Source organism: Molossus molossus, unplaced genomic scaffold (assembly GCF_014108415.1).
Source record: "Molossus molossus isolate mMolMol1 unplaced genomic scaffold, mMolMol1.p scaffold_m16_p_7, whole genome shotgun sequence".
In the NCBI taxonomy this organism is placed as follows: Eukaryota; Metazoa; Chordata; class Mammalia; order Chiroptera; family Molossidae; genus Molossus; species Molossus molossus.
In genome coordinates, this window is record NW_023425401.1 from 103,915,367 (window position 1) to 103,942,176 (window position 26,810).

A 26,810-nucleotide genomic window follows, 5' to 3' on the forward strand; every position below is an offset into this window, starting at 1 on the left:
GGGTTCCTAGCAGTCTCCCTTCTCACGCCAGCAAATGAAATCCCCACTGATTTTCAAACCAGATGGTATGTGGGCTCCTCTTTCTGGCATGGGAGCCCAGCCTGGGGTTGAAACTCCTCACTTTTCATGGGGCACCTTGGCAACTCAGATATCCCTCGAGAATCTGAACCCCCACAGGTGCATGCAGGGCCAGGCTTCTTTGTGTCTCAGACTTCCTACCAGTCTTGGTGTGGCTTCTTCTGTAGGGCCTTAGTTGTACGGCATCTGTTCAGCTAGTCCTCAGGTGGTTACTCAGAATGACTGTTCTATAATTTAGTTGTGATTCAGATTTGATCCTGGGAAGAGGTGAGCGTAACTTCTACTCACTCCATCACTGTCTTGGAACCCACTGAAACTATTTAAAAGACTAAAGAGGTGATAACCTAGGAAAAAAACCCACAGTGATTATTGTTAATAGGTGGAAGCCTGCTTATCATCAACTTCCTCTGGTTCAGTTTTATCTCAGATTGATGCTAAATACTGAGAAAGAAGAAAAATATTAAATAGAAATTAATACTTTCCCAAGATAAAACTTAAGTACACCTGACTTATAATGTGTGTAGTTATTTGGTTACCAGGCTGAAATTCCCTTTTATTCTCATTCTTATTCTCATTCTTATCCTTATCCTTGTCGTGTCCTTGTTCTTGTCCTTATCCTTATCCTTATCTTTAAATTCTTATCCCTGGTCTTATTCTTATTTCTATTCCTATTCTTATTCCACCTGCTACTTGAGCTGTGTACTCTCTAATTTGAAGAAATTGACACAATTTCATGTGACATATATTTGTGTTTCTTACTCCCTGGGTTCCATACAGTTCCATGTGAAAGAAATGATCCTAACACCATTATTCAGATTTTCTTCCTAGACATCTTTACATCCACAACGTGAAAAACAACAGATACAGATTTCTCGCCCTGGCCGGTTTTGCTCAGCGGTTAAAGCATTGCCCTGAGGTCCGGAGAGACCCGGGTTCAGTTCCCGCTAAGTGCATGTACCTCGGTTGCAGTTTGTCCCCGGCCCTGGTTGGTCGTGCAGGTGGCAGCCACTCGATGTGTCCCTTTCATGGTGATGTTTCTCTTTCTCTCTTCCTCTCTCTCCCTCCCACTCTATCTGAACAAACAATGAAAAAATGTCCTCAGGTAAGGATGAAAAATAAAATAGAGAGAGATACAGATTTCTCACGTAGTGTCTACTCTAGTGTTTTCTTCTCGATTTTAGTTTCTGGCTTGAGAGGAACCCCTGTTTTCTAGGGGAATGGTGTCTGTAATATATGACTCTTCACTACATATTAACAAGAGGGAAAGGTTTTTGCCTATGCAGGAATGACAAGTTAAACGGTATCTTTATACAATGAATACCATCCATGTTGCATAAATATAATGTCACTGTATCACACGAGCCTTACAGAAGGGTTTAAACAGACCAGGCAAGGCATTTCCAAATAACTATGAGTTAAATCTCTTAAGATAATGGATGTAATTTTAATTCACACATTTTTTAATGCTTATGAGTATTTGATGAATTCAATAATGTTAAAACTACTGAGGCCAGCTGGTGTGACTCAGTGGATTGAGCATCATCCCATGGACTGAGAGGTCCCAGTTCGATTCCCGGTCAGGGCACCTTGCCAGGTTGCTGGCTTCCCAGTAGGGGGAGTGCAGGGGGCAGCCAATCTATGTTTCTCACATTGATGTTATTATCTCTCTCTCCCTTCCTCTCTCTCTAAAAAAATGAATAAAAACATATAAAAACAAAAAATAAAACTGCTGAGAATTACTGTCTATTCCCTTTGAAGACCATCAGGCTTAGGTTAATATAAATTCTCAAGCTGGTATATATTGAGTTGGGAAACACAAATGGGTCATCCAAAAATACTAGTGTGCACATCTCACCATCCCTCTGTTTATTGAACAAGACATTTGAGGAGTCATGAGAAGAGGGAGCTCCTATTGTTAAGGACCATCAGAGAAGCTATGGGGACACACAATCCACTTTCTCCTCACCCTTGCCCTGGGAAAATTCGCTAAATCTCAAATAATGAAGAGTGCCTTGTTCTTTTCCCAAGATAATTGTGGAGAGTGCTCAACCAGTTCTTTTTTCCAGTTTGAATTTATGCAACCCAACCCTCATAAAAAGTCCTGATGGTGGAGAGTCAGAACTGGCTTCTGAGGACAAGGACCTAATTCCCACAGAGAACTATCCACTGAAACACCCAGATCTGCCCCAGCATCCTCTCCGCTACATCCCTTTAACCCTGTCTACTCAGCTCTATCACAGTTGTCTTGTGCCGACTGAAGCTACCCGAAACCATCTTCAGGTGAATCGGGTCAAACATCACAAAAAATATTGGTGGGAAAAAATTTCAAGAACTTCAACAAGTGGTTAAACCTTGCTTTATTAGAAATGATCATAACCCAAGAATATATGTAACGTGTGAGTAATGCTGAAAACCCTTACCTCTAGAACCACTTAAACGTTTACTGATACATTTCCTTCATTTGACCAAATCTTAAACCTTTAAGGTATTCTAGGATTTTTTTTTTTTACATAGTTTCTTGTTGGACTAAAGCTTTCCCTAACTTTTTCCCTTTACTACTAAATTATTTCCTCAAGGAATTAGAATTCCTTTAAACTCTTATTTCATTTGCCTTACAATTAGTGAGGTAGATTCCTCTAACTCTGCAACATTTTCTGTGTAAAATTTCAGTCTACTTCAGAAGCTCTCTCTTATGGTATTAATTTTACCTGTGTCTAGCTACCATAAGAAGTCACATATGTCTAAATACATAAGCCAGAGAAGTGAATTGATATAATTTTCTTACATTTAATGTCCTTTCCATATAATATTCTTGGCTTTAAAAAATGAAGAGAATTCAGTATTTTTTTTTTTTAAAGAACAACTATTTTGATCATTTAGTTGTCCCATTTCAGCCTCAGAAGTTAGGCTCCTAGCTGGAATTTTACCCTCTTTCCAAAGCTAGAATTTGAACAATCACTGTGTTTACATCAAACTTCTAATTGGGATATTTTTCTGAGTTTTTCCTTCGCCGAACCACGTATTTTCTAAGGCAATCCCCAGCTGAACACCTGTCCACCCTTCACATGGCCCTCACCTTCAGGGCTCTATACAAGGCGTCTTTCACCTGCACGTTCCTCAGGCTGTAGAGGAGGGGGTTCAGCAACGGGTTAAAGACACTGTGAAAGAGGGACAGTATTTTCTCCTTCTCTTCTCGTTGACTGGATTCTGGGACCATATAAACCACCATGGCTATGCCAAAGAAGAGTCCGACCACACAGAGGTGGGAGGAGCAGGTGGAGAAGGCCTTTTTGCGTCCCTCCTTTGACTGGATATTAAGGATGGCCCAGAGGATGCGCATATAGGAAACGAGCATTATGCAGAGGGGCCCGACTAAGACAAAGACCGAAGCAGCAAAGATGACCACTTTGTTGATCCATGTATCAACACAGGCCAGCTTGAGGACAGACAGGATCTCACAGAAGAGGTGGTTTACTTCCTGGGGCCCACAGAAGAGCAACCTTACAAGGAGAATCACATGTATCAGAGCCAGGACAAACCCACATGACCAGGAAGTGACAACCAACACTGTGCAAGCTCTCCAGCTCATGATGACAATGTACTGGAGGGGGTGGCAGATGGCCACAAACCTGTCGTAGGACATTGCCACCAAAATCAGGCATTCTGTTTCAGCAAGACCCAAATACAAAAATGTCTGCAGAGTGCATGGGACAAAGGAGATGGTTCTCTTCTGGCTCACTAAGTTGACCAGCATCTTGGGGACATTGTTGGAAGCATAGGACATGTCTATGATGGCCAGGTGTGCGAGGAAGAAGTACATGGGGGTGTGTAGTCTCTGGTCCAGACAGATGAGTGCAAAGATCACACCGTTTGCCAACATACTGAAGATATAGAACAGGGAGAAGATCCAGAAGAGAAACGCTTCCATCTCTGCACTGAGCTGAAATCCCACCAGGATGAACTCCACGACCCATGACTGGTTGTCCTCCATCCCTTAATGAGCGCTGGTCAAGGATTGAAGAGTGATAAAAGGTCAGAGCTGGAGAATCAACAAAAATTGGAGTTATTTATTTCAAAATGAGCTCTGAGAAAAGTTGTTTCCTTGTCCCTACTTGAAAGCTTCTCCTACTCCCCAAAATTACTTACCGATTTTTAACTTTTAATATGAAATACATTTAAACGTACAGAAAAGGGTCAAGAATTATGCCAAGAACTCCAATATATTCAGATTCAACCAATTTTAATATTTCTTTGATATTTGCCTTATCATTCTCTTTTTTGCTACATTATTATATATGAGTATTACTTTTTTCTGAACCACTTGAGATTAAAGTGTAGACATGATGCCCATTTTCTCCTAAATTCCTCATATTTTTTACCAAGAACAAAGACATTCACTAATCTAACCACACTATAATGATCATAATCAGGCAATTTAATGTTGATGTGATTCTTTAAACTACAATATTCTCTCTCTACTCCCCACATCCAGGACAAAATCCAAGATTCCATATTATATTTAATGCCACGTATTTTTAGTCTCCTTTCATCTGAAATAGTTCTTCAATCTGTCTGCCATTCATGACTACTGAATTGTGAAAGAGGACAGAGAAGTTCTTTAGTAGAATGTTCCCCAAATTGAAATTGTATGAAGTTCCTCATCATTATTAAGATTATTCACTTTCTGCAGAAAAAATAAGTATCCTCCAGTGTCTTCCATAAGTAGATGCACGATGTTCATTTGTTCCATTATAACTTGGATCACCCGGTGAAGATGGTGTCTCCCAAATATCTCCATTATAAAATCATTATCCTTTTCCCTGATGTAATTTCTGGAGCACCCATTAAAAGTACTGCATAATATTCTGTTTCTCATAAAGCTTCCCAGTCACTAATTTCAGTACCTGTTGATGATCTTGTCTGACTCAATTATTAGTAATGACAGTTGCAAAACGTGGTGTCCTCACTCCATCATTGTTGTTATATTTATTGGTTGTCACTTTCCATATAAGGAAAAGTTCTATCATCTATCCACCTATCTATCAATCATCGATATATCCTCATGCATCTGTATCTATCATCTTTTTATCTGTATGGACTCATCAATTTTTATCAAAGGATTATAATGATCATTATTATTGATTCGTGCTTAATTATTTGAGATATAAACCCTCCAAGCTTGCCCTTTTGTTCTTTTAACATGTTTCCATAGTTTTTGAGTACTTCCATGAGGAATTATATTTATAAACCAATATCTGGATTTTACTCATTTCTACTTTTATCCTGATTTCTGCCACATTTCTCATGTCCTCTTTCAAAAAGAGGAAGCATGTAATTTGGAATACAAGTTGTTACTGGGATAACAGATTCTTATATTTCTGAAAATTAAAAACAGCTTCAACAGGCTTCCCTTCCATGGAGTCAAATCTGTTTCACTAAATTAACATTGTTAGCATTGAAGAAAGTGGTCTTAATGTTATTTAGTCGTTTATTTTTAGGCAAAATATATGTTTGTAACTAACATTAATTATCAACTTTACATTAGTCACTTGTTTTATTCCTATTTAGAAAGTTACACACTCTTAAATACTTTAAATTTAGAGATCGTTTTAAGAGTGTGGTTCATTGTGTGAATACAGTGGTTCTTACCTTGTATAAACATTTGACAGCAAGTTTCAAAAGCTTCTTAGAAAAACATTATGAAACTCTACTGAAGATTAAAGAGGCAATGCCCTAAAGAAAATACTACAAGTGATTAATAATTTGTATATACAGATAAACCTTTTACTACCCATTTATTTTCATATATATCATGAATTTAAATATATGTATATCAAACAGTGTGACTATTTATCTATTTCCTTTAGAAACACACCAGGAACTGTTTCCCACGTCAGAATATTTCCAGGCAGCATGTTCTGAACAGCTGCACTCTACGTCCTTGAATATAAATATTTTAATGTATTTATCATCTCACTAGGGTAACGCTTCAGTGATAAACTTTACACATATGTATTTTGGGTTTTCTCATGAATCTTTATAGTTAATTCTGAGATTTCAAGTGCTCAGTGTAATCAGTCACACAATTTATGCATCTGGGTATGTATCTCTCTATCTCCAGTCACCTAAAAACCAAACAAGCAAAATCCCAGACGTATGAAGACAGCTCTGTGAGAAACCACCAGCAGGGAGGGGGTCTAACAAACAGTCCCAAGCCCGTCAGCCTGATTCGCTTCCCCAGGTGGCTGTCCCACATTCCTGGCTGTTGCTGCCATGCTGGCTGCCAAAGGAGCATCGATTCTCTTTCGATGCTCGGGTAGAAGCCTGCTTATCATCCGCTTCCTCTGGTTCACTCTTATCTCAGATTGATGCTAAACACTGAGAAAGCAGAAAACTATTAAATGGAAATTAACACTCCACAAAACTTAAGTACACCTGACTCATAATGCATGTAGCTATTTGGTTACGAGGCTGAAATTCCTTCTTATTCTTATTCTTATTCCACCTGCTACTTGAGCTGTGTACCCCTAATTTGAAGGAATTGACACAATTTCACGTGACATTTATTTGTGTTTCTTACTCCCCAGGTTCTATATGGTTCCATGTGAAAGAAATGATCCTAACACCACTATTCAGATTTCCTTTCTAGACATCTTTACATCCACAATGTGAAGAACAAGAGATGCAGATTTTTCGCGAGGTGTCTACTCTGATGTTTTCTACTCGATTCCAGTTTCTGGCTTGAGAGGAACCACTGTTTTCTAGGGGGATGCCGTGTGTGATATATGACTCTTCACGACACATTAACAAGAGGGAAAGGTCTGCCTGTGCAGGAATGACAAGCTAAACGGCATCTTTATACAATGAATACCATCCATGTTGCATAGATACAATGCCACTGTATCACACAAGCCTTACAGGAAGGTTTAAACAGAGCAGACAAGGCACTCCGGATAACTGTGAGTTAAATCTCTTGAGATAATAAATGCAGTTTTAACTCACGCGTTTTGGAATGCTTATGAGTATTTGATGAACTCGGTAACTTTAAAACTGTTGATGATCACTGTCTATTCCTTTGGAGAACATCTGGCTTAGATGAAGCAAACTCTCGGGCTGGCACATACTGAGTTGGGAGATGCACGTGGGTCATTAGAAACCCCAGGGCGGCGGCCCACTGAGCCAATGACTGCTCTCCGCGTGCTTTCCTGAAGGGCGTCGCAGGGCAGGGGGGCCCTCCTCCTCTGAACCACGAGATTGTAGCTCATGACCAGTTGTTTTAAAAAGAAGACTGGCAGCCTGCTTGCCTTCTCCCATTAGAAGGCTGGTCACCAGACAGCCTAAAAGGAGGGTCTTTGCTACTCTTGGGAGTTAGACCAGATTGTTGATAGGGGCTCTTCAGGAACCTAGTAAAGGTGCAATCCTGGCCAATGGTAACGGTTCAAAGAGTTACATCCTCACTATAAAGATACGGATACACTTCAAGATAGTATCTAAGATGAAAAGAGACTTAGACCAAATATCATTTATTGAAACAGAGACTCCCTTTCACTAAATAATTAACTCTTGGTGATGGGTAATATTTCTTATACATCTTTATGTCTCAAAATAGTTAGTACAGTTCTTGATGATGTAGGCACTCAGGAAATGTTTGTGAAATAGATGCTTGTCATTTTTAGTTCAAAAAATGTATATGCTAAGCATCTTCTATTTGCCAGTTTCTATTGACCAAGACGTGATTTATATTTTACTAGAAAAGTTCACAGTTAGAATTTAATCACTGGAAAATAAATCAAAGACATAATAATAGATTTTCACTTTTAAAAATATGAGTACATTTGGGAAGTTTCTATGTAAATGTGCATTAAGTTTGTGACATCAGTTTCTGCTACAATTAAAGAATATCCCTATATTATAGAAAGTAAACATAGCAACATCAGAATTGCAAAATTCTACTTAGACATAATTGGACACAATAAGTAATAACTGAAACACGTTTAATCTCTGAACATAAAAAATAATAGTATTGTTAAAGGTAACTCAACCTAGCACTATTCAGTAGAAATATTTATTTATTAACTTTATAGTCTAGTAATTTTTTTGTGTCTGAGTAAATAGATTTACCCTTTCATTTTACATTCATTTTATTTTTATTTTCACTCCCATTGTAATGGTTTTGCTGTTCAAAAATAAGCAACATAAAAATGAAACTGAAGAGAGAGTAAAACTCTGAAGCAGGTACAGTACTGGGATAGAGGAGAAAAAACCGTGGGAGAACACCCAGAATTTCACCTTCCCAGCACAGTAAATAAAACAATTGCAGCTCAAATAACCAAAGGTTTGTATGGTCAGTCTGAGCAGTTCTTCACCTGGGCAGTCCTGTAAGTCGGTGTTTCTTGATCTGCGGAGCGTTATTCTACTTCTCCAACTCCTGTCAGCAGTCTTGACACTCCTTCAAACCTTTTAGGACAGGAAGGATATTCACATAAAACACTGCGGTTTCCCATCTGAGAGTCATCACCAAAGGCTCATAACCTGGGATGGTCAGGAAAGGAAATAACTATGTAGCAAACTTACACCACACACTGTTTCAGCACAGAGGTGATGTACTGTAACTCTTGCTGGGACAATCTCTTCCATGGAGAGAACTATCCCTGGACATCACCACCATCACTAGGACAGGTGACACGTAACGTCTTTCATCTGGCTATGTCAGAGCCTCACTCAGAAACAATGCCTGGATCTGAAGCCTCTCATGGAGCCGAGCTGACCCTGACGTCCACCACGCAGGCACGTGGCGGGGGGTGGGAGGGATACTGAGGGAGGGCAAGGCAGAGGTCCCTAAGACAAGAAAGGCAGAAATCTAGGTGCCTATTATATCTACCTGCAAGGCACAACGTGAGTCAGGGGGAAAGGTCACCTTTGTCCACGTAGCCAAGTGGTTTCTGCTGCTGTCCTGCCTACATCAGCTACCTGTACTGAAAACTGCCTCCCAGCATGACTTCACCTCTCCTGCACAGGGAGATGCTGCACAGAGAGATACCTCACGAGTATCTGTCTACCTGGAATAAACCCACAGAGGTGAGAGAGGTCCCTCTAACTGGGGACGGTATCCTGCTGCCTTAGCACTCTTGGAGGCTTAAAGCCGGTACAGGAAAATCCACAGGTTCCGCAGAGAACCCCAGGAGCACAGCTTTTACTTCAGAATCAGATGAATTAAGAGCATTGAGTTCCTACTGAGAGTTCAAATTCCCAGAAGGATCGTAAGATATCCTGCCTAGTTGTCTTGTCCCTGCGGGGAAAAAAAGCAAATCTCTAAATTTTCTCTCTGGAGGAGAGCTAAGATTGGGTCTGACTGTCCTGAGAGGAAAAATACTTAGAGAAAACAGGCAGGGTGGATACTAGCATTGTACTGTTTCTATGTAAACTTTCAGATATCTCAAGGGATTTAGACCTTTAACAGATATCGCAAATTATAGTGCCCAAACTCTTAAAATTATTAGTCTTATGAATGCGTCTCTACAATCCCCATGAAGGAACATGAGAGGCTGGGACTTTTAGGTAGTTGAGAGGTGGGTTCCCAAGGAACCTGGGAGGGGAACCCAAGAGAGAATAGATCTGTATCGGTAGTAGGGGTTGATAGGTACAAATGAGGAAGGATTATAATATTCATAAGCAACAATTATTGAGTCCTTCTTATGTTTCAGAAAATGGGCCAAATACTGTATGTTGACCACATAGTTCAATCTGACCATAATTTTCAATCTACAGGTATGGAGATCGATGCTTCAACACACTGTTATGAATTCTCTGAGTGTGGTCCAGATGCCCCTGGGAATCTCTGAGAACCTCCCAAAGGGTCTCTGAGGTCAAAACTGCTTTCACAATAATATTTAGACACATTGTGCCTTTTTCATCCTCCGTTCCCATGAGTGCACAGTAGAGTTTTCCAGAGGCGATATGAGATGTGATATCACAACAGACAGAATGTAGAACAAAATCGTTATCCTCTGTTAAACTAAACATAACAATCTTTCAAAACTGTACAACATAGCTACTCTTCTCTCTTTCCATCTTTAAGACAAGATGGTATTTATCATAAAAAGACACTCTTTATGGTAACATGTAATAGAAAGATTTCTAAATGAATTAGAAGTATTTAATAAATTCCCAGGTTGAATTCTTAACGTGACACATACCTACAAGTATAATCACATAAAGAAAATGTCTTTGGGTCCTTAGTAATTTTTAAGACTTCAAAGGGGTCCTTAGTAAAGGTAATGCCTTTGCACTAAGTGGTAGACGACCAATCTAGCAAGGGCCAGAGCTGGAAACAAATGAATGTCACCTGGTCGCACAGGTGCTCAAGAATTCTACCGCTGCAGCAAATCTGCACAGATTAAGGTCTTAGAACTACACACACACACATTGTCCCACGGTTTCCACTGGGCAGAGGGCCTGATGGGCTCGGCTAATTCTCAGCACAGGTGTCACAGCCCAAACCAAGGTTGGGGCTGGGTCTGAGGTGCTCATCTGCGCACGCGGCCCCTTTGTCTTCACAGTTCCCATTGGCCTTCCTCCTCTGCCCTTGGAGAGAGAAAGCCTCTCTTCTTTTTAAAAGGCTCTCCTGGTTGGGCTAGATCCACCAAGAATTACCTCCGCATTTAAGATCAATTGATCTGCACAATCCCTTCAGCGCAGGACCTAGATCAGTGCCCCGTTAGATGATGAGGGCACAGGTGTCTCAGAAGGCCATCTTTAGAATTCACCTGCCCAGAGAGTCCTTTCCCTTAATGGCTGTGCAGTGTCTTAGACCCTGCGTTTGCCCTGGGAGAGGTCCGTCCTGTCTCCACTGTCTTTACTACCAGCTGTGTGTCCTCCAGAATCCACCTGGATCATCCAAGTCCTCCTGAGGCCCCAGCCAGAGGGGAGCTATTTCCATTTCTGTGCCTTTCTCTAAGTGACAGCATTAGAATATTCCAAAGTATCTTTCCACTTCCCTTTTTAATAATCCTCACCCATGGATATGTTTTCCATTGATTTTTAGAGAGAGTGCAAGGAATGGAGGGAGGGAGAGAGGGAGAGAGATCGAAGTGAGAGACACATGGATTGGCTGCCTCCCACACAACCCCTTCCGGGACCAGGGATGGAACCTGCAACCCAGGTTCGTGTCCCTGACCAGGAATCGTGCCGGTGACCCCTCGGTGTGAGGGCTGATGTTCCAACGACTGAGCCACACCGGCCAGGGCTCCATTTTCTATTTTTATAACTTCACTTGAGCAAATCCGTGGTTGCACAGTCCACTCACCTGAGCACCACGTGCAGGAGAGCATTCGAACAGCGGACGCGGGACCGTGTATTTGATGCTGTGCAGACAGCCATGGCGGGGCCGCGCCAACAGCTGGAGGAGCCCTGCAGCTCAGGGAAGGACCCGAGGAAGCAGCTGCCCGCGAAGCCATGACGGCGCCGGCACATCTTCGTGCCCATCTGAAGGCGCTCGGTGCCCTGAGTGAGGTGGAGAGCGGGCGGCGCTGTCGGACACCGGGAGGAGCAGACGCTTGGCCAACCAGGTGCCTCCGCTGCGGGTCTCGCCGGGGTCACCTCCTGGGAGGCTTCGACCCCCTCCCACGCGTCCACTCGCAGGATCCGTGTTTGCACCGCATGTTCACGGCAGGTGTGGATCTCAGCAGCAAAGCCTGTGCTCACCATGTCAGGGGAAGGTCCTGTACACTGGCTCTCACTGCAGGCACATCTGTAAGAGTCCCAGAGGGATTTGCGCTCCCTCCCCAACAGCCGTGGCCCTTGCCTGTACCAGGTCATTATTATGGCCAGGTTTTATTATACTCACACCTGGTCCACTTGTATTGGGGTTACAGGTCAGCTGGGGACACAGCTGGTTACCCTAGCTCCGCGTAAAGGCTTGTACTGAAACTGACTTCTGTTGTGTGCTGTTGTAAGCGGGGCCCACCTCTGTCCCTCCCCTGGAGCGTGGTGAGGACACTGTCATTCAGAATGACACAGGTGACGGCTTCTGATCTGTTCGTGGGGAGAGGGTAGTCCCAGCGCATCAGTGAAAACCACGAGCGCCTCTTGAGAGCCTGAACAAGTCTCAAGGTCGCTAAGGTCCCCAAAGTGCACCCCTGGGCTCAGCAGCGGGAATGCAGGACCAGTGCCCCACAGTTACTTGAGCCTCCATTTATATCGAAACGGTCCAGAGGTCCTGCTGGGTGCGGACTGACTCCTAGCTTACCCGGCACCATCTGCTGAGTCCACCGACCCAGTTCACTGAGGTCTCAACCCGTTTCCAGGCTGACTCCTATCTCTTGCCTTCCTCTGGGAGAGAATCCTTTCTAATCTGCTCGTTCTAGTAAACACATCTCTTCCCACTGACTCTCAGTCCTCATCAAAGTTCCATCAGAGCGTCCAGCAACACCAACAGCCAGCTCCCCCAAAGCCCTCGTGTTGTCCTGCGGGGCACCCGCCATGCTTGTCATTTCCACGGCACACCGATGGCACCAGTCAGCATGATGTCTGACTTGTTCCCCACAGAAACTGGGTCTCCACAGTAAAGTTAGATAAGCTGTACTTCTGCCTAGGTGTAATTTAGTCTGGGGGTGCCACAGGCCTCCTAGAAACTTCCTCCTGTTGGGGTGGGGCCACTACCCCAGGGATCCATGCCTACCATGTGAAGTGTATGTTTCATTCCCACAGAAACCCACTGTCTTCTGCTCTGTTGAATAGCTTTCCCCTCACAAAAATAAATATACCTGTGCACAGCCCACCACGCACCGAGAGAGCTGATGCACTTTGTCCTTTCAACCAGGGACCTTTCTCCGCAGCGGATCATCAAGGTTCACAGGTGCAGTGATCAGCAGCTGAGAACTGTTCAGCACGGGGTCCGGCGGCCACGTGGACAGTGGCTTCTGGAAACTTCTCCTCAAAAGAGAGCCGGTGTGGTAGGAACAACCTAAAAACTAGGGGTCAAAGTTACTGCCACGGCATCAGGACCCCAGTTGCCAACAATTGATCCAGGTTACCATCATGTCACATGACCAACATGTCTCCCAGTGCAATGCCGCTTGGGACCGCAGGCTTCCACCTGACCCTGTCGGGTCCTACCAGCAAGGCCGGTTTGGGCAAACACGACGTCACCCTTCTGCGGCGGGTGTAACGGTGCAGCTGTGAGCCTCTCGTAGGCACCGATGGGACATTAGAGCCCCCTTCCTTCCTTTACTCGCTGTCAGCCACTGCCTCTCCTCTCAACGTCACGGAGGTGCCCCCGGTTCCGCTTCGGGAGGGTGAGCTCGGCCCCTGTGCGGTTCGATGGCCCACAGCAGCGCCAGGTCAGCGGGGCAGCACGGGCACCCAGCAGCCTCCAGGAACGGGCAGGAGCGCTGAAGGGCACAGAGCAGTCTCTTGCTGAGGGGTCACTCCTGCATCTGGGGCATCTGTGAAAGGCGGGAAGACAGACTATTGGGATAATGTGGGGAACTGCACAGTGGTACCAGCGCCCTCCCCTACGCCTTTCCCTCAAATCCCCCCAGAAACTCTCCCCGGGCCCTGTGTGTGCTGAGTGTGAGCACACACTCATGAGGGAACGTCAGCAAATCCCTCTCCCCTCCCTCGTCCCATTCCAGATAGCAAGTGTCTAGGCTCCCGGTCCAGGTCCCTGTGAAACCACCACGCAGAGGGCCGCAGGCAGCACGACGGATGTGTGACCGGTATCCCTCCGCCCGCGGGGACAACCTGAGCGGGGAAATGCATTCTCTGTCTACAGAAATGTGACCTGGGGGTCCACACAGGTACAGTCCTCACTCCTTTAGTCACAGTTTCCTGTAGGTCATCGGACATGTTTCTAATGGCTACTCTGAGTCTTTGTCTATTACATCCAGCCCCTGGTCCCTCTCACAGGCACTTTCTGTGTCTGCTTTTTCCCCGAGTGTGGTCACCCTTTCCTGTTTCTGTACCTGGCTCATAATTCTTGTTGGAAGAAGGACATTTTAGATGAGACTTAGGGTCTTTGTACCTTCCTCACATCACCTCTGGGGCTTTTGATTGTCACCTGCTTGGTTATTTATTTGTTTATTATTAGGCTGGATTATTTTAGTGAAGTCTGTTCTCCCCTGCACTGTACTTTAGTGTTAAGTGATGACATCAGAGGATGTAGCTTTCCATGGGTTGCAACCTGGGGGACGACTCCATTCATCCAGGGATGAGGGGGTTTGGCCAGGGCTCTTTGCCTGTTCCCTCACCATGCCCAGCTGTTAACTCCACACTAACTGTGGGCTGATCAGTCTCCTGTTTTCAACAGTGAGCCAGGGCATAAATTGCTGGAAAGATCAAACAAATCAAATTTGGGCCCCACTGAAGGAATCCATCAGAGGTTACTTAGTATTTGAGATCCCTTCCAACCCCTAGAGTGTCCCTCCCAGCTACTTTTTTCTCCAGTTCTTGCCTGCAACCGAGCCAGCCAACAGTTCAGCCCCTGTCTCCAAAGAATCTACCAACTTCTTTGCAAAGGGCTGGTTCTCAGAGAGCCCCTAGGCTTGGATTTCTCCACAGTGTGTTGCAAATGAAGTCAGCTCCTGGAGGAGAGATTACCAGCTCTTTGATGACTGGCCTACTTTACCTCCAGAAAATTCTCTGAGTCACTGCTTTGGGCTAGGTTGAGGGCCATGGCACACTCCTCCCTGAGTGGTCTCCATTGTAGGAGCTGGGCTCTCAGAGAGGAGTCAGGCCGGGGGCTCTAGCCTCAGAAATCCTTGACTAGCCTTTGCTGGTTTTCTGCCCAAGGAAATGTCTCTGTCCCAGGAGTGGGGGCTGGGCAGGAGAAGGGATCCCCCACTTCTCCGAGTCAATGCCCCTGAACTAGCCTCAGTAGCAGGTAGCCCAGGAGCAGCATAAGGGATGCTGCTGTCCTGCCCCTCCTGGGAGACAGCCCAGTGATGGGGATTAGGGAGAGGGGGCGCCCTGTGGTCTGCCTGCCTGTGTCTGGAATGTCTGGTCCATGAGTTGAGCAGGGGAGGGAGCAGGGGATCGTGGTTCAGATATCACAGGAAGGCCCTGTCCTTACTGAATTTTGGTAGATTTTCTTGAATAAATGTTTCTTCATTTGATGTATCCTCTTAGGGCCATTTCCAGAGATATTAACCTCTTGTCTAGAACAAATTCCACCCGTTTCACGGAGGACCATGTCCACAGAGCTCGTCACACTGTCGGACCAGAAGGAGAATCCCCGTTAGTGTTTTCCTTCCACTTCCTTTCTTGTGAGATAAGGTTTTCAGTGTCAGATAAAATGTTCATTTTCGTCATTTGCTTCTATTCATCTGCCTGCGTAGCCAGTTCTTCACTTTCCCTCCCCACCCTGTGGCCGCCACGCTCCAGGAAGTGAAGGAGCCACAGCGCCTCGTGCAGGACCAGATGTTCACGGGCACCGCCCACAGGGGCCCACAGCGCGGCCTCGGGATGTCAGCTGTGGTCCTCGTCGGTGTTGCACAGCCGTCCTCCGGACAGGTGTTTGGAAACATTCACCTCGATGACCTTCAACACCTCCAGAACTGCTGGGCTTTGCTGCACCTGCAAGAGCATGCCCGCAGGGCCTGCGTCCCCGGGCCCTGCCCTGTGGCTGCTGCCGCCTCCCGCTCCGCCTCTCTCCCCGCAGCTGCGCTGATCCATCCCCGCTTGTGGCTTAACCGCAAATAATTACAGTTTGGTGACAGAAAAGAGTTTTTTTATTTTGCTTTATTCTCACAGATGGAAGCATTGTATTTTAGAAATTTGCTTTAGAATTTGAAGTTATTATCCAGTTTGTCAGGGTTTGGTGAGTTAAAATTATGAATGATTTATTTTCATGTTGCTTTTAGAGATCAAGGAGTTATTATTATCTGGGCATGAAGTTTACATTTGCCAACTGCTCTTCCTGTACAAATTACTTCAATATATTTCTTGCTGATAGATGTTTTGACTATCATGGATGGAAGCCAGATTGTTCAAATCTTCTTGAGAGAAGACGGCAAAAGATATTTGTGATCAAATCGCAGAGCAAGGTGTCAGGGGACGATTTAACACCGGGGGAGAGGCAGGAAAGGACACAAATGCACGAGGTCAGAACTGGGCACGTGGGTTTTCCAACTGACAGGAAACCGAGAAGAGCAGAGCAAACAGCAGCACACGCTAGAACACAGGAGCAAACAGCAGCGCGCGCTAGGACACAGGAGCAAACAGCAGCGCACGCTAGAACACAGGAGCAAACAGCAGCGCACGCTAGGACACAGGAGCAAACAGCAGCGCACGCTAGGACACAGGAGCAAACAGCAGCACACGCTAGAACCCAGGAGCAAACAGCAGCACACGCTAGAACCCAGGAGCAAACAGCAGCGCACGCTAGAACCCAGGAGCAAACAGCAGCGCACGCTAGAACCCAGGAGCAAACAGCAGCGCACGCTAGAACCCAGGAGCAAACAGCAGCGCACGCTAGAACCCAGGAGCAAACGCAGCGCACGCTAGAACCCAGGAAGCAAACAGCAGCGCACGCTAGAACCCAGGAGCAAACAGCAGCGCACGCTAGAACCCAGGAGCAAACAGCAGCGCACGCTAGAACCCAGGAGCAAACAGCAGCGCACGCTAGAACCCAGGAGCAAACAGCAGCGCACGCTAGGACACAGGAGCAAACAGCAGCGCGCGCTAGGACACAGGAGCAAACAGCAGCGCGCGCTAGGACACAGGAGCAAACAGCAGCGCGCGCTAGGACACAGGAGCAAACAGCAGCGCGCGCTAGGACACAGGAGCAAACAGCAGCACACGCTAGAACACAGGAGCAAACAGCAGCACACGCTAGGACACAGGAGCAAACAGCAGCACGCGCTAGAACACAGGAGCAAACAGCAGCGCACGCTAGGACACATGAGCAAACAGCAGCACACGCTAGAACACAGCGCCGGGTGTTTCCAGGGAACAGAGGCGGCACATTCCCAGGGAGATCACTGCTGTGAGGTGACTAGGGCTCCGGGGGCAGAGTATCCCCAGCCATGGAAGCTCCTGCACCATCGCTCTGCATGGTCCCTTTCTCGACACAGTGAGATGTAGTATTAGATCCCCCACCTGCTCGCACCCTGGCCCTTCCCTGGGTGTTTGCTGTGATGGTTTAACCTCCCCATGTTCCTGGTGTCTGCCCCATGGAGCCCTGCACGGTGGGCCATGCCCTGTGTCTCTAAGCCCTGTGAGTGTGATCTACTTTGTTTCCCCCTAAGCCTCTCTGGTGTCTCCCCTTGTGGCCACACTTGATTGATCATAATACTTAAAATATATCCACAACCCACATGTTCTGTGACTTGCATTTCTTTTTTCTTAATGCTGACTTTGGTGAACAGAATTATTCATATTTCTTTTTTCAGTTTTTATTAACTAATTTTTATTAAAGATGTGTCTCCTTTTTCCCTCATTGACACCCTCCTCCCGATCCCACCCTGCCCCCAAAATGAGTGATTCATTTTTTAAAAGGCTCAATATCTATTAAGTTTTCAGATTTTATGCCTCGTGCTTTTTGGATCATGTCTGAGAATCTGGCCCTACCCCAGGTCACAGAGACATGCATCTTTCTTATTTTCAAAAGCCTATATGGTTCAGGTTATTGCTTTAGGCCTGTCACAGTCTATTTTAATATGGCATTTAGAACAGCACAAGGCAAGAAATGCCTCCTACCGTAGTGCACAGGGAGACACGCCCCTCCACATGTTGCTCTCTGAGGTCCCTCAAGCTGGCCTCTCCTTGCACAGAGCTCTCCCCAGGGCGCCCTTGACCTCTGAGTTCCTCAGGCTGTAGATCAGTGGGTTCAGCATAGGGTTGAAAAGACTGTAAAACAGGAACAGGACCTTCTGCTGCTCCTCAGGGTGGCGGGATTTGGGAGCCATGTACATGACGATGGCACTGCCAAAGAAGAGCCCGACCACGCAGAGGTGGGAGGAGCAGGTGGAGAAGGCCTTCCTGCAGCCCTCCCCAGACTGGATCCTCAGGATGGCAAAGGCGATGCGTATGCAGGACACCAGCACCACGCTGAGGGGCACCACTAAGACAAACACACAGGCAACAAAGATGACGACCTGGTTGAGCCTGGTGTCCGCGCAGGCCAGCGCCAGGACAGACAGGATCTCACAGAAGAAGTGGTTGATTTCACGAGGCCCACAGAAGGGCAGTCTCAGGATGAGCACTAAATGGACCAGAGCCAAGAGGAAGCTGAATACCCAGGAAGAGGCGGCCAGGGCCACGCACACCCTCCAGTTCATGATGACAGAGTAATGGAGGGGCTGGCAGATGGCCACGAACCGATCATAGGACATCACCACCAAGATCAGGCACTCCGCGTGAGCAAAAGCCAAATACAAATAAGTCTGCATAATGCAAGGGACAAAGGAGATGGTCCTCTTCTGGCTCACTAAGTTTACCAGCATCTTGGGGACATTGTTGGAAGCATAGGACATGTCTATGATGGCCAGGTGTGCGAGGAAGAAGTACATGGGGGTGTGAAGTCTACGATCTAAGCAGACAAGGCCCAGGATGACTCCATTCCACACCAGGGTGAGGGTATAGAACAGAGAGAAAAGTCCAAAGAGGAAAAACTCCAGTCCTGGCTCAACCTGGAATCCCAGCAGGGTGACTTCCGTGAGCCATGTCTGGTTGCCTCCCATTCTCCTGGGGTAGAGACGGATAAGTTCACGACCAGGACAGGAAGGTCGCAGCTGTAAGTCAATCGAGACACAAAATATTCACTCAATGTTACAGTGTGGGCATTTAGAAATGTATTACTTTGAATGGATTCTCAATCATTTATTGTTAGATATATTGTTAAGACAAACAAACTAACTCTCCTACTCATAGAAATTAGAAAAAAAATGCCCCTTGATCAATGGAATAATGAAATATATATGTATCTATCTACAGGTAATAAAATACAAGATAATAGGATACATTATTATGTACTCTAGCTAATAGGATACACACACTATACACATATATGGTTGTGGAGAATTCAGGGATCCAGGCTGCCCTTCGAGGCTGAGTGTCTGGATTGTTGATGTAGAAAGGACGAGAGATGACCCTGACCAAACATCTGTAATGGGGCAGTTCCACTTCCTGGGCTTGCTCACCTTCTGGGTCCTAGATATGAAGTCATGAGGCCCCTCTGTTCTTTATATGTTGCTCACTTATCCTCCTACCTTCTCACATACTATTCTACCCGCTTATTTCAGATTCAGCAGTAAACCATCTTCCGGAACCACTCAAATACGACTGAGTTGATTTCATTGGAGCTGACAAATACAGTTGTGACTTGGTATAAATTAGTTTATTGCTAAATTAATGCAAGCACAGCATGGTTAAAGGATATATATGTTGAAAATCCAATGACTAGATATATAAAATAAGAAACTGACAAATTTTTGAACAACAATATTTTAGTGGCAGAATGAGTTATGTCATTTTGTGGGCACATCGGACACTCTGTGCGTGGGTCCCCCTGGACGAAGCCGAATTCTGGTTCCCTGAGACCTCTGGGCAGGGACATTCTGTAAGCTTTTAGGCCTCTTCCGGAGTAAGCACATTATGTCATCATAGGCAGTAAGGGACAAAGGAATGAAACAAAATTACACAATGACTTCAGAAAAAGTCCTGTCTGCATGTCTTTAGAGCTAATGAGGACGCAGGAGACTGTAAAGACTATTTCTCTCTGCAAGGACAGTGCTGGGATGGGTCAGAGCAGACAGGGGCGAGGTGAGGGTGGTGAGACCTTGCGGGGAAGGGCAGGCAGGCTCAGTGCACCTGAGCCGGGACCTGGGGCTGCACAAAGGCAAAGCCCAGCGGGCTGGTCTCGTTCCCGCTGCCCCCGGGCCCGTGGCCCAGGACAGTCATTGCTTCCTTTTCTCAGATGGTTAGAACTGACTAACCAAAGTTCATAATGAAAACAATCTGGTACCACAGAACTGTGCATGTAATAGAGTGTGGTAAGATGTTTTGGGGAGGAGACATTTCTAAATGGTAGGAATAAAGCAGGAGGCCAATAGAATTCTTAGTGAAACTGCTCATTTCATCCGAGGTGAGGTACAGACAAACCCCATGGAACACGGGGTGTCACCTGCTCCTTTTTACAGTTTTGGAGGAGACACCCCTAGAGTGGCAGCACACACACGCTGTCACCGGCTCCCTGGTGAGCACAGGACACTAGAAGGTGCGGTACAGAGGGAACACAGTGTTTCTCCTTTGAAACCCTGGCAGGAGGTTGCATTTTCAATTTGTCAGCTTGAGAAGCCAGATGTGTTTCCTTATCCGAGGAAAGGCCTGGAGCAGATACAATAAGGAGACCGACACCTGAAATGAAGACGGACGTGACCACGCCAGCGACACATTGAAGAAAAAGCAACCGTGCACAGACTAAGGGGAAAGTCCGTCGATCGTTTCTCTGTTCTTCCCTGGCAGGAAAACTAGCAGGGACTGAGAAGAGCCAGATCCTTACATGAGGACTAAAGCGGTGTGGTTAACAGCGTCGGTCAGACCGTCATCCGATCTCGATTCTGCAAGGCGAACTCCAAGATCGGGAAGTCCTGTGTCTAAGGCTCCCTGTGCTCATCTGTACAACAGGGACCACGGCTGTCTACAGGGCTGGTGTGAGGAACAGAGACCATGAAATGTACAGATTGGAGTCAAGGGCTGATGTGAAGACTCAATACCATTAGACTGCTAGATGGTGCATGTTACATGTTAGCTGTTATTAACAGTATTAAAAAGACCACAAAATGTTCAAGGAAGAATCCAAATTATTGGGATCAGAGAACCAACAAAATTATGGTATAGTAAACTCTTTCAGATTTACCTTTTCTTTTTTGGTTAACTTTTAGTTTAAATAAAAAACACTATTTTAACCCTGGCTGGTTTGGCTCAATGGTTAGAGCATCGGCCCATGGACCAGAGAGTCCCGGGTTCAGTTCCCACTAAGGGCACATATCTCAGTTATAGTTTGTCTCTGGCCCCAGTTGGGGGAAAATGGGTGGCAACCACTTGATGGGCGTTACTCACATCAATGTTCCTCTCTCTTTCTGCCTTCCTCTCTCCCTCCCACTCTTCCTGAACATAAATGCAAAATTGTCCTTGGGTGAGAAAATAAAAAACAAAACTAAACTAAAAAACACTATTTTACTTTTGTTTTTCTTCATGGTTTTTTATGTTGACTTTTAAAATGAAGTTTAAAAAGGAATTTAAAGAAAGATAAATATCACATGATCTCACTTCTAAGTGGAACCTAATGAACTTAATAAACTGATGAACACAATAGGCCCAGAGGCATGAATGCATGATCTGACAGACTGACAGATCTGGTGGGGGCGGGGGACAGGAAGAGACTAACCAAAGAATTTACATACATATATGCGTAACCAATGGACACAGACAACAGGTCAGGGTGGGGAGGGGCTGGGAGCAGGGGGATGAGGAGGGGGACAGAACTGGGGGACATCTGTAATGCTATCAAGAATACAATAAAAATAATAAACTGGAAGAATTTTTTAAAGTAACTTCAATCCTGCATTGAAGGAAAAAACTACAGCATTTAAAACTCAGAAGGGAGTTGTGCTTTGCAAATATCCCAAATAGAGAGAGACAGAGAGAGAGAGAAAAATCTTATTGCATGAAAGGGGGGCATATTTAGGATATTTAACACTGACCCAAAGAAAAAGTTTCCATGGGTCACTCAGGGTAAGAGCCCTGGGGCTTTCTGTCAGAGACTGGGGGCAGCGCAGAATTGACAAATTTTCTCACTTAGAAATGATTTACTACCTCCAGTTACTGTGACACTCAGCTTGATCCTAACAAGTACCATAGTTTATTTGGATTCTGAGCACAACAGCCTGGATTCCAATCCAGCTACATCCTAGCTGTGTGACCTGTCTGTGCTTCTCTGTTCCTCAGTTTCTCCATCTGTAAAACCCCCTGACTAATAGACCTTACCTGGTAGGATCGCTGAGAGAATGAAATGAGTTAAGTGACATAAGATGCTTACTCAGTGCTTCGACACACATTATCAGGGATCTTGAAAACCAGCCTTGGGGAGTAACTTCTGGATCCAGCAATCATAAGGAAACAGGTCACATGCTTCATATCCCTCTGCTAAAATCAGGGCCAAACAGAGAGTCTCCATGCCAACAGACTGGGGTTTACCTGTAAGAGAACGCCCTCTCTCCCCTGGACAAGTGAGACGCTGTTCCGGGAATCTGCAGAGACAAGCAGGTACAGGGCGGGGCAGGATGATCAGTCTCAGGCAAGCAAACATTTAGCTCTGACTGCAGGGTTTTTCATGTAGGAAGAGGCCCCCGGGCCACGTGGCCCCTGGAGGTCTTTGTCCCCCTTATCCAGATCATATCCTGCACAGGTGGTCAGCTGCTTCCTCTGCTCTGACAGCCATGGCGAGGCCAAGAGCTGCCAAATGAGGATGACGAGGAGGGTCTTAGAGGGTCAGAGGCAGCATGACCACACCATGGGGACAGGCAGTGGTCCAAGAGACCCCTCAGGACCTCGCTGTGAAGCAGGCTCAGGAGCGCACGTGGAAGGCTTTGTCACCAGCCCTCAGAGCCAGGCGTCTCCTTCACTCCCCTCACCCACAGCCCACTTGCCAACCCCTCCAGCAAGGCCAATGGGCGCTCCTTCCCTACAGGGGTAGAACCTGTGTTCCGTGCCTCAAACATGGCCTTGGACCTAGAGGGACCTCACAGAGAAGGATGGGACTGGGTCCCCTCTCTACAGGGGACACCTGGGAAGGTGGAGCCCAGACACAGCTCTCCTCACAGAGCTCTGTGACAGGCTCGCGGTCACCAGCAAAGCCTTTTTCTTTGTTCGCAGGAACCCAGCTCCCTCCCCACAGACACAGTAATGATCAGGGACAGACCCTGTGGAATTGCATCTATTCCTACTCTTGCCAGAGCCATGGAAAGGCTTTGCTCTTCTCCTGCGGGGGCTGAGCTGATGAGCACATCTCCCGTGTTCATTCATTTTGCTCCGCGTGTCCAGTGGGAATGTGTGTGTGTGTGTTTGGGAGTTCCCGAAGGGTGGGGGTGAGGTCAGGATGTGGCTAAAGTGTGAAAGTCCTGGCACCAACAATAAAACTTCAAGGTCATGTCATAAATTATTTTCTCTCAACATTCAAAGAAGAACTAACACCCATTCTCCTCAAACTATTTCAAAAAATTCAAATAGAAGGAAGACTTACAAACTCATTTTATGAGGCCAGCATAATTCTAATTCCAATACCAGATAAAGACACTACAAAGAAAGAAAACTACAGGCCAATATCTCTGATGAACATAAATGCAAAAATCCTGAACAAAATACTAGCAAATCAGATCCAGCAATACATCAAAAAGTTCTTCACCATGACCAAGTGGGATTCATCCCAGGGATGGAAATATAGTAAAATATTTGCAAATAAATAAATGTGATACACCACAATGTGGGAATAGAGGGATCATATTTCAAAATAATAAAGCCCATTTATGAAAGACCTACAGCCAACATCATACTCAATGGGCAGAAAGTAAAAGCATTCCTCTTAAGAACAGGAACAAGACAGGGATGTCCACTTTCACCATTCTTATTTAAATAGTACTGGAAGTCTTAGCCACAGCAATCAGACAGGAAGAAAAAATAATAGGGATCCTAATTGGAAAGGAGGAAGTGAAACTGTCATTATTTGCAGATGACATAATATTATAATAAAAAACCCTAAAGACTCCATCAAAAATCTACTAGACTTAATAAATGAATGTGGCAAAGTAGCAGGATACAAAATTAACATCCAGAAATCGACGGCATTCTTATACACCAATGATGAACTCACTGAAAGAGACACTGAAAAAACAATCCCATTTATCATCGTGGCAAAAAAATTAAGATACCTAGGAATAAACTTACCAAAGAAGTAAAGGACCTATTTGCAAAAAACTATAGACATTGAAAAAGAAATAGAGGAAGATATAAAAAAAATGGAAGCAGACCTTGTTCATGGATTGGAAGCATTAACATCATTAAAATGTCCATAGTACCCAAAGCAATCTATAGATTCAATGCAATCCCCATCAAATACCAATGACATATTTTACAGAACTAGAACAAATACTTCAAAAGTTCATATGGAACCAAAAAAAGATCTTGAATAGCCACAGCAATCTTTCAAGAGAAGGACAAAGTAGGTGGAATCACAGTACTGGATATCAAATTATACTACAAAGCTACTGTAATCAAAACAGTCTGGTACTGGCACAAGAACAGTCATATAGACCAGTGGAACAGAACAGGAAACCCGGAAAATGGACCCAAGACATTATGCTCAATTAAAAATTGACAAAGGAGGCAAGAGCATAGAGTGGAGTAAAGAAAACCTCTTTAATATATGGTGTTGAGAAAATTGGACAGCTACATGCAAAGCAATGAAACTACACCATCAACTTACACCATACGCAAAAATAAACTCAAAATGGATGAAAGACTTAAATGTGACCGGTGAATCCATAGAAATCTTGGCAGTAAATGTAGGCAACAAAATTTCAGACATCATACGCAGCAGAATTGTCAATGAAACAGAAACAAAGGAAAAAATGAACACGTTGGATTACATCAAACTAAAAAGCTTCTGCACATCAAAAGAAACAACCATCAAAATGGAAAGGCAACCTACTGTATGGGAGATCATCATTGCCAATGATATATCAGATAAGGGGTTAATTTCCAAAATATATTGCGTGCTCATACAACTCAACAAAAGGAAGACAAAGAACCCAATTAAAAAATGGACAGAGGAGCTGAATAGACACCTCTCCAAACAGGACATACAAATGGCCAAGAGACATATGAAGAAATGCTCAACATCACTAATCATCAGAGAGATGCAAATTAAAACAACAATGAGGTATCACCTCACACCTGTCAGAATGGCCACCATCAACAGATCATCAAATCAGTGTTGGTGAGGCTGTGGAGAAAAGGGGACTCTAGTACACTGCTGGTGGGAGTGCAGACTGGTGCAGACACTTTGGAAAACAATATGCTGTTAGCTCACAAATTAAAAATGGAACTGCCATTTGACCCAGTGATCCCACTTCTAGGAATATACCCTAAGAAGCCTGTAACACCAATCAGAAATAATATATGTACCCTCATATTCATAGCAGCACTATTTACAATAGCTAAGATCTGGAAACATCCCTAGTATCCATCAGTAGACAAGTGGATAACAAGTTGTGGTACATATACACAATGGATTACTATGCAGCTGTAAGAAAGAAGCTCTCTTATCCTTTGAGACGACATGGAGAGACCTGGAAAGTATTATCCTAAGTGAAACAAGCCAAGCAGAAAAAGACAAGTACCACCTAATCTCACTTATTTGTGGAATATAATGAACATAACAGTGTGAGGAATAGGGCAGACCCAGACGTGTAATAGGGTACAGACTGACAACCGACAGAAGAGGGTGTGGTACGGGGAGGAAAGAGAAAAACCACAGAACTTATATGCATGTATGCATAACCAATGGATGTGGAAAACAACGCTGAAGATGGGGTGTGGGGGATAGGGAAGAGGGTGTCAACAGGGTAAAAAAGGAGAAACATCTGTAACAAAAATACAATTTTAAAAATAAATATACCGAAATAAATAAATAAATAAATAAAATTTTAAAATTAAAAAAAAAAAAGAAATTCCTTGTCAAACTCGCTGTCACTGCTGATCACAGCACCCTGTGATAACTGTTATGATGAATGGCTCAACATCCCAGAGATTTCTGGATAAATATAGAGACAGATGTCTCTGGTCCCAATAAGGCATAGGGAAAAGGCAGACAGGGAAGAAAGGTAAGTGGTCAGGTGCATGAATACCCTGGCTTCCCATTGTGGTTTGAAAGACAGATAGGGGCTTGTTAGAGCTGATGAGAATGAACCTGAAAGCACACAGGTATTTCTCCACACTCCCCATTGGTGCCTCTGGGTGGAGACCAGGGTGCAGGGCAACTGCATAAAACACGGCAGCAGGGGGCGCAGGAGAGGTGAGCGCTGAAGAACTGAGCTGTTAGACAAGCCTGGGGCAGCTCTCCTGGCTCCAGGCTGCCGCCCTATTTTCTGGAAAAAGTTCTGAGGATTGCACATGTCCCAGATGATGGATGCATGTATTGGACGAAAGGGCTACATCTTTCCCAGGCAATCACCATGCTGCCATGGAAATAGCCTGGGACCTGAGGGCTCCAGGGTGCTCAACCAGGCCCAAGATCAAGAGAGAACACACAGCCATGTGTCAGAGAGGGTCATAGCACCAACCAAGGGTAAGACGTGGATGAGACACCAAGGAAGTATAATTGATGCTGACTCGATATCATAAGAGAACATACTTCCCACAGCCCCATGCTCCAGGACTAAAGACAGGACAGGTCCTGGAATATTTCCAGAGAGGCCAAATCTCAGCAGCTAACAGTCAGGCCTCACCAAGGAAGCAGCAGGTCTCCCAGGAGAGACTGCCACGTGGACCACTGAGAGGCCACGAGGAAGTGGCTCTTCAAACCAGGCAGGACAGAGAGCTTCAAAGAAACGTTTAGAAATTCATGGAGCCCTGACACCCATAGAGAGCTGCATTTTCCCACTCCCCGAACCTCTTAGCTGCTAATTAAAAATATTGAGCTGGTCTGGACCATGTGGCTCAGTGGTTAAGCATTG

At 45.2% G+C, this 26,810-nt stretch overlaps 2 protein-coding genes across 2 annotated transcripts; both read right to left on the reverse strand.

Moving 5' to 3' along the window:
• Window positions 1-3,139: 3,139 nt before the first annotated feature.
• LOC118620126 (olfactory receptor 2A2-like) lies at window positions 3,140-4,069 on the reverse strand. The gene has a single exon (XM_036247168.1). It carries the CDS (start codon window positions 4,067-4,069, stop codon window positions 3,140-3,142), a length of 930 nt encoding a protein of 309 aa, XP_036103061.1.
• Window positions 4,070-17,825: 13,756 nt separating this feature from the next.
• On the reverse strand, window positions 17,826-18,758 carry LOC118620095 (olfactory receptor 2A14-like). Its single transcript, XM_036247121.1, has one exon. It carries the CDS (start codon window positions 18,756-18,758, stop codon window positions 17,826-17,828), a length of 933 nt encoding a protein of 310 aa, XP_036103014.1.
• Between the last annotated feature and the right edge of the window lie 8,052 nt (window positions 18,759-26,810).

What these genes read in the sequence shown, in the direction of transcription:
- LOC118620095 (XM_036247121.1), bottom strand. Translation starts at nt 18,758, where the DNA reads ATGGGAGGCAACCAGACATGGCTCACGGAAGTCACCCTGCTGGGATTC.
- LOC118620126 (XM_036247168.1), bottom strand. Translation starts at nt 4,069, where the DNA reads ATGGAGGACAACCAGTCATGGGTCGTGGAGTTCATCCTGGTGGGATTT.